Consider the following 7,972-nt stretch of genomic DNA (forward strand, 5'->3'; position numbering starts at 1 on the left):
ACATATATATGTGTTATGTGTAATGTACATAATATATGTCAATTTAGGGGTTCTCTAGTTTGTTTCATTGATCAGTTTGTCTATTCTTGTATGTAAATATTATATAAATATAGTAACTATATATAAATATATAACTAAAGTTATATGTAATATATAAAGTTATATATATATAGCCAGATCTGTATCTTTGATATGCCACAGTAGTGATATTGCAGATCAGTAGTAAAGAAGGGACTATGGCATTGGTTATCCACATGGAAAAAATATGAAACTGGATTCTTGCCTTCTATTATACACAAAATCAATTCCAAGCAAACTATAATTATAAATTTCAAATGCAAAACTTTAAAATCTTTAGAAGAAAACATTAGTGAATGTCTTTCCTTTTTTTATTTATTTAGAGAGACAGAGAGTGTGTGTGGGCAAGCTCTAGCAGGGGAGAGGGGTGGAGGGAGAAAGAGAGAGAATCCCAAGCAGTCTCCGTGCTTGAGTGTAGGGCCCGATGCAGAGCTTGATCCCACGATCCTGGGATCATGACCTGAGCCGAAATCAAGAGTTGGATGCTCAAATGACTGAGCCACCCAGGCGTCCCTCTCTTTCTGACATTGGTATAAATAAGGATTTTTACGCAAGGCATGATGAATGCTTAATCTGAAAGAAGAGATGGGTAAATTAGACACTAAAATTAAGAACTTTTATTTATCAAAATATTCACAAAGTGAAAAGACAAGCCATAAATTTGAAGGCGATATTTGTGATACATATAAGTGACAAAGTATAATATCTAGAAGTATAAATTTATATAGAAATATAAAAAACACTTAGCATCTAGTAAGAATAAAGCAAACAACCCAACAACAAAAAAATGGGCAAAAGGAAATCCATACAGGTAATAAACACTTAAAGAGATACTCAGCCTCAATAGGAATCACGAAAATGCAAAGTCAGATCAAAAATAAGACTGATTATATCATTTCATTATTGAGAATCAGATGCGTCAGAGAAGATACGAATCTTTTATGTATTGCTGATCAAAGTATAAGTCTTTATTATATGACTTTGGCAAATAACTTTTGTGTGGTAATATTCACTATTTGATTCAGAAATACCAGTCCTAGATGTGTATCACAGAAAAATCCTCACACACATCCATCGGGGACATTTAGAAAAATGTTCGTAGCACCAACTTTGTAAGAGAAAACAGAACAAAACAATAATAGAGTTATATAAAGTGCCCTGTATTCACGTAATAGAATACTATGAATCTTAGTGAAAGACCCTAGTTCTACAATATTAGAAAAAAAAAAAGCAAGTCCTTTTGTAAGTGATATACTTAAAAAACCCAAAACCCCAAACCCAACCAAACAAGAAAAACTAAATAATAATAATAATAATGTTTACAGGTACATGCATGCATGTAATCAAACTAGAAGAAAAGAAAACAAGGGAATGATGAGAAATTCAAGGAAGCCCCCCCCCACCCCGATCAAGAAGCAGAAACAGGCTGGGGAGGCAGTGTGTAGGCATGTGTAAATTATTAGGGACGTTTGGTTCTTGTGTCTATAAGTGGCTTCATGGGTATTTCATTTTCATTATATTAAATACATAATAAAATCAACACACTATAAGAAGTGAAGTCTCAACATAAGGTCCTGTTGAAAACCTAAAGATAAAACATAAAGCCATACAAAGTGAAAGAACGTGTACAGGTGAGTGGTTCGAGAGTCAGAACTCACCGCGCTTAGTAGGAGTGAGCAATTCTTCACGAACCTTATTTCCCTTTAGGTGCGTGAGCATGGAGGTAGGTACGGATTCACGATATAAAATCCGTTTCTTATTTTGAGCTGTGGTTAAACAATAGTTTGACTGCCAGTAGCCCAAACATCCTCTTGCCAAAGTACGACAGCGGAAAAGTACCTACAGGTTCACACCGGCATTGTTAGCACAAAAACAAAAGTGCACAGATGTATACCCGCAGGGGAATGGAGAGAGAATCACACACTGGGATACTACGCAGCAGTGACAAATGAACCAAGCTGTATGCATCAAAAGCTCACATACAGAATGTCGGGGAGGGAAAAGCAAGTCATAAAAACAACGTAATCCTATTTTTGTAAAGCTTAATGTTAGGCAAAACTGAACAAATGCTGAGGGACTCATGCACACCAGAGGCTAAAGAAAAGCAAAGGAACGCTCACTACAAACCCCAGGAGAGTGGTTACTTTGGAGATGGGATAGGGTCAGGGACCAAAGATGCTATGATCAGGAAGGGTCCCACGTGGGGCTTCGAAGGTACTGATGGAGGTACACAAGGATCTGTTTTTATTACTGTTGCCATTTAAATCATTAAATGTAGGTTATATGCACACATTCTTTTGCACATATGAGAAGTTTATAAAACAGAAAGAAAATGCTGACCAGCGTGTGCTGTCTGGTTCCTGGTTCCTCCTGCAGTTAAGAGGCTCGATCCTGTCCCAGATGCCTACCTAGTCTTGGCACTGGAATCCCAGACCCAGTCTCTTTCCCTCCTGTCTGCCTTCCCTCTGCTTCCAGACGGGCCTTCCTAAACTGCATCGCACACCAGGGTGGTGGTCTGCTCAAGCACCTTCTGTGGCTCCCCATTTCTCACCCCATAAGCCCAAATTCCTTGGCTCTGCACATTTCCCCCACCTGAAGGATCCTTCCTTCCCTCTCCTCCTCTTTCCTTCAAGGCCCATTCCAGGCCAGGGACCTCCACTCTCCCACCTGGGCTGACAGAACAGCCCCTTCCAGCCCCTGTCAGAACTCTGCAAGGTGAGGTCACAAAGCCCCCTGGGAGGGAGCAGCTTTGTCCCCAGAGGCGAGGATTCTGGGAGCTCCTTGGGCTGGAGCTGGGCTTAGGTGCGCCCCGGAGGCTTGGAGAGACGACAGCTCTTTTCATCATGGTGAGACTTGTCTATGTGGCACATTGGGTCACATGGGATGAGGGGGTCTTGGACTCTGCCCAGATCTGTTGGGCCTAGCCAGGCACAAGCTTGTCTGCTGTGTCTACAGCTTTTGGGAATGGGACCCGGAAAGGGTGGCCTGTGGGAGTCTGTTCATATCCATTTCCCATACCCCCTCTGCCCTGGAAAGCAATTTGCACTGGGTTTGGCGTGAACAGTTCCTGTTGTCTGGGTTGAAGAGTGTGTGTGACTTTAATGTTCCTCAGGGTGTAGAGCAAAGAACATGCACTTAAGACGCGGTCTAGCTCAGCTCGACTGGCAGGGTCACTCATGTCCCACTGGGTCCCTACTTCCTCAGACAGTAGATGTAATGAGCTTCAGCTTGCCCAAGGAAGGATAAGGGAGACAGTAACACCCACCTGGCCTACTTCACAGGTGGTCTTGAGCCCAGGTGAGACGGTGGAGATAGAAGACCTTGAAGAGAATAAGGCCCTGTGCGTCAGTTACCGAGCCCAGGTGGTTTATGGGCTGGTATGTGAGGACAGGTGCAGGAAAGGGAAAAGGCCCCCTGATTTTGTCCCTTCTAGATAGCTCTCCCCATAGTGGCCTTGGGTTTAGCGAAGGAGCTGGAATCTGGATCCCTGTCGCTGATTAGTAGCATTCATCAAGTTAAAGGAGTTTCTTTATATTCAGAGATTTTCGAAAGTACTTTTAAATTAGGAATCACTGCTGGATCTTTAAAAATGGTGTTTGTATTAATTGCCATGATCCTATGTGAATGACCATAACTGATTTGCTAGAGTCTAACTACCCCTGTTGCCTGGGACCCTATGTGATCTCAGTCCAATGACTCGACAGATTATTGGCCTGCGTTGTTCTTTGTGCCACCCCTTCGACATTACCTTTGGCATCTCTAGACCCGATAGAGCATCCGCCAGTGTGCCCGTCAACCCTCGGCAATAGGAAAGACGATCATCCCCATTTTCCAGACAAAGAAACAGAGGCCCAGAGTAGTCAGATGACCTGCTCATGAGGGAAGGTGGAGGGGTTGGTCCTGGAGCTGTCTTGCGGGCTTCGGTTGAGTGCCCTTGTTGGCTGTCCTCCTCGCCCTGACCCTCCCCTGTCCTGTGCTGCCTCCGCCCCACAGTGCGAGGAGGTACAGGCGACCGTGCAGAAACACACGCAGGGCCTGCGACACAGCAAGGAGGAGCTGAACAGGCTTAACCAGGCCATCCAGCGGCTGACTGCGGAGGTGAACAGTGCTAAGAGTCAGGTGAGGGGTGGGGGTGGCGGGGGGTGGGGGTGGCGCACCGGAGTGATGAACGGTGGAAGGGTGTCCATTATCTATGACAGCTCGACTGGTCGTCCCCCTCCTCTGGAGTAGATGGGTAGAGTTTCTCTTTGTGAATGTCCGAACAAACGAAAGTGTGGCTTTACACGTGTACATCACGCTGCCTTTGCCTGGGACTCTGTAGTAGTTCATGTGGGCACGTAACTGACCCGTAGGTAAAATACGTATAAATCTGTACGCTTGTTTGCCTATCAGTTTTCATGCGCACATGCGATTTTGTATCTGCGTGCTTTGTTTGTCCTACATAGCATTAAACTTGAGCCCTTCTTTGGGAATCGCAAGACGTTCCGTAGAAATCCGGTTTTCTGGGTTCTCTTTAAATAATGCACGGAATTGGCAACATTCTGCTAGGGAAGGGAGGCTTCTGTCTTCTCTGTCGCCTTCACACAAGGCCGTGCTCCTTTTGTGTGCATCGACCCCACCACCCTGAGCTGCGTCCTTTGATGCAGAGGCAGAGGGCTCTTGCCATTTTCTCATCATCTTGGCTGGTGCTGTTATTATCCTTGTGGAAGGCAAAAGGTGCCAACACCCGCGTCTCTAAATTAGAGATGTGAGAGGCTGAAACCGGTGAAAGAGGTCCTGGTGATTGTGGGAGACGGACAATGTGCGGATTTCTTTCTGGAACTGGATACTATTGCTAGAGGGTTAACATTTGGCCTTCACCTTGGGATGCCTCCAGCCAGGCCTCTGGAGGCATTCGGGTTTGCAGCTCAGGCTCTAGGCTTAGGAAAGAGAGGTTCCCACATGGATGTTTTCTTTCTTCCCACTTCTCTGCCTCTCAATCTCCCCTCTCTCCTCCCAGCTGCCCTGTCAAGCCCCTTGGGCTCATACTTTACCTGCAGAGGGAAGGGGTTCTGCTTCCTGTTTCCCCTGCTTTCTGTGGATACAAGTGTCTGAGGCTCTGAGGGGTCCTCCCTTCTTCAGGAACTGATGACTGTGAGGAGGGACAAGCTGTTCAGGTTCAAGGGGGTGGCACAGTGAATGGATGGGCCTGTCATGGTTCAGTCTGCCACCGGCCTCTGCTGTTCTGATCACAGTCCCCCAATCCCCCACCCCCAGTTTCCTAAGCAGCAAGCAAAGCTCATCAAGGCCAGCGTTTATTATTGTTCTATTTCTGCAGAGACTACGGAGGCTAGTTTCTGGTGAGGAAAGGATATCCTTCCTGTTAGTTTCCCTGATGAAATAATAAACCTAGCATTATGTGCTCAGGAGCATTTGATGCTTCCTGGATCCTAGCTCCTTTGAGAAGAGTTACCATATTAGACGTGAAAGGCTCTGTCTCAGCCATCTCGGATGGCTGGTCCCAAATCTCCACACTGGGAGCTGGGCAGACACAGACACATTTTTTGGAACAGGAAGGCCCATTCCATACAGTGATCTCTAATCCCTCATTGGCCCTCTGGCCTCCAAGAAGGGTCTGGATCTTTGATGGGGGAGGGGGTGGGGGCCAAGGATGTCCTATCCGTGCTCTTTCCTTCGCCCCCAGCCCTGTGAACTAGACAGAGCCAGGGAGCCACGAGCTCTGCAGGAGAGTGCCTCAGATAGTGCCCAGGGCAAGCTGGCCTGGCTGGAGGCCGCCCTGCAGCGAGCCAAGCAGGACATGGCCCGGCAGCTGCGGGAGTACCAGGAGCTCATGATCGTGAAGCTGGGCCTGGACTTCGAGATCGCCACCTACCGCAAGCTGCTGGAGGACGAGGAGAGCAGGTGGGGGCTGGGCGGTGCTTTGGGTGTGGCCACGGCGAGGAGTGCAGGGGCCTAGGGAGGTCACCATCTGGGTCCTCACCAGCTGGGGAGGGGGGGTGGTGGGGAGAGAAGACCTGGGGATCCAGGGCCTTGTTCTCCTGGAGCCAATTTCTCCCCACCAGCTTAAGGCCCTTTAGGGATGGGCACCTGGGATGGGACGACACATGGTCACACACCCCCAAGGGCAGAGAGCAGGGGCCAGTCTGTCCAGTGAGGCAGCTGCAAGGACCAAGGCCTAGCCAGGGGGAATAATGTCTCCAGTTTGGAGTGCCTTCTCAGTTCTGCCCTTCTTGCCCCGAAGGCAGGGTTTATGGGAACAGGCAGGGCCTGGCTTTTAACCTCAGACTGCAGTAGAGACCCAAGGGCTGCTAGCTCCAGCTGGGTACCCCAGGCTGAGGGGAGGGACAGGGAACCCGCCATGCAACAGGCATGCAGCATTTATTATCTTTCAACCCCACAAAACCCCTGGGAGGGAGGTGCTGTCATCCCCGTTTTACAGATGGGGAAACTGAGTCTCAGGGTAAAGGACCACCTCAAGGACACACAGGTAGAAAGCGACTGGGTGTGGCTTGACCAATAGTCTTCAGATGATTGAGCTATCTCCTCTATAGTGTCCTTTAAAATGTTCCCTTCCTGGTCTCCCCTTTTAGGCTAAGTTTAGGCCAAAGGAAGCGTCGTTAGCCTTCTCCCTCCTCCAAGAGGTCATCGATAAAATCGGACTATCTGAATTTAAGGAGGAAAGATCGAGTTTAAGCTCCAGAGGAGTCTGATGCAAAAGGGCTGTGGGGATCTGAGAGAACCAGGGGCATGTAGATCTCTCTGCCCGTCCGGGGAGGGCCAGGAAAGTTATGTTTTGGAGAATGGGGATTATTATACCCAGGAGGGATGTTCACTCACCTGCTTCCTCCTTCTCTCCGCAGGCTTGGTCTGGGATTTGGGGCAGGAAGCTTCAGTAAGTAAATAATAGACATAGCTTGGGTTAGAGGAGTTCAATCTTATCTCCCACGCCCCTTTGTGTGCATTCTCTTGGGAAGGGATTTGGGATTTGGGATCTGCTTCCTCTGTGTGTCTCCCTTTTGTGGGGGGCTGTTTATTCTCTCGGGGGTGATTCTTTGTGAGTGTTGAAGGGGGAGGTCTTGTGGTCTGTTCTTTGGGGGCAGGTTCTGTTGGTTTGCCCTAGGGTGTGGGAGGGTGTTCTTGTGGGTCTGTCCTTGTGGAAGAGACTGTTTGATTCTCACGTGGGGAGAACCTGAGTGTCCGAGTTCAGGGAGGGGGGCCTTCTGGAGTCTGTTTCTTGGAGGAAGGGGTCTGCACCAAGACCCTTTGGTCTTTGGGGAGTTTGCACCTCTGACTGCTGGAGAGGAGGAGGGTCTTTGAGGCTACTCTCTGGGAGAGGAGTCTGTATGTCTGTCTTCTGGGGGCGGAGCAGGAGAAGACGGCTTCTCCTCTGACAGCCGCGCTTTGCTCAGCCCTGGGCAGCGGGCTGGGCTCAGCCTCTGGCCCGGCCAACCTGCTGCCTCCCCGAGCGGGCTCCGGCGCCCTGGACACGAGCGCCCCTGGCGGCGGCTGCGCGCTCTGCGGCTCCCCCGGATGCTTCGGGGGCTTTGGCTGCAGCGGTGCCCGCAGATGTTGAACCTTCCTGCCATGCCCTGGAGAAAAAGAACCCTAGCTTCTGCCCCAAGGACTTGACCCTCTGTCTCAGACACCCCCTCCCACGGAGCTAGCCGTCACCTCATCTTTCCCTCTTGCCTGCCCCCACCCCGGAGCGTAAAGTCTTGGAATCTAGTTTACCGGACGGTGACTGCCCGGTTTCCAGGGTGAAGATGCTGAGCCACTGAGGAGGCCGTGTGGCTTACCTGGACCCAGCACCCTGTCCCTCTGACCTGCCCCCACCCCTTCACTCTTATTTTCCTAGGACTCCTCCTTTGCAATAAAAGTTCTTCAGTGGACTGAG

General features: G+C 49.1%; 1 protein-coding gene across 6 annotated transcripts; it reads left to right on the forward strand.

The window, feature by feature from the left end:
- Positions 1 to 505: 505 nt before the first annotated feature.
- LOC125171193 (keratin, type II microfibrillar, component 5-like) lies at positions 506 to 7,972 on the forward strand. 6 transcript variants are annotated; one of them, XM_047868386.1, is made up of 5 exons: positions 506 to 2,924; positions 4,072 to 4,197; positions 5,762 to 5,979; positions 6,939 to 6,970; positions 7,448 to 7,972. In XM_047868386.1, exons 1-5 carry the CDS (start codon positions 2,922 to 2,924, stop codon positions 7,705 to 7,707), a joined length of 639 nt encoding a protein of 212 aa, XP_047724342.1. In that variant the 5' UTR covers positions 506 to 2,921; the 3' UTR covers positions 7,708 to 7,972. The 6 variants fall into 6 exon arrangements, with proteins under 6 accessions (XP_047724342.1, XP_047724339.1, XP_047724341.1 ...); XM_047868383.1 differs by lacking the exon at positions 506 to 2,924 and adding an exon at positions 2,945 to 3,455; XM_047868385.1 differs by lacking the exon at positions 506 to 2,924 and adding an exon at positions 2,945 to 3,455 and having other exon boundaries at positions 7,488 to 7,972.

This window comes from Prionailurus viverrinus, chromosome B4 (genome assembly GCF_022837055.1).
Source record: "Prionailurus viverrinus isolate Anna chromosome B4, UM_Priviv_1.0, whole genome shotgun sequence".
Classification (NCBI taxonomy): Eukaryota; Metazoa; Chordata; class Mammalia; order Carnivora; family Felidae; genus Prionailurus; species Prionailurus viverrinus.

Coding starts and splice junctions, on each gene's coding strand:
- LOC125171193 (XM_047868383.1), top strand. CDS start 3,255: ATGTCCCACTGGGTCCCTACTTCCTCAGACAGTAGATGTAATGAGCTT. Junction 5,980..6,938: donor CTGGAGGACGAGGAGAGCAG/GTGGGGGCTGGG, acceptor TTCTCTCCGCAG/GCTTGGTCTGGGATTTGGGG. Junction 6,971..7,447: donor ATTTGGGGCAGGAAGCTTCA/GTAAGTAAATAA, acceptor GGGGCGGAGCAG/GAGAAGACGGCTTCTCCTCT.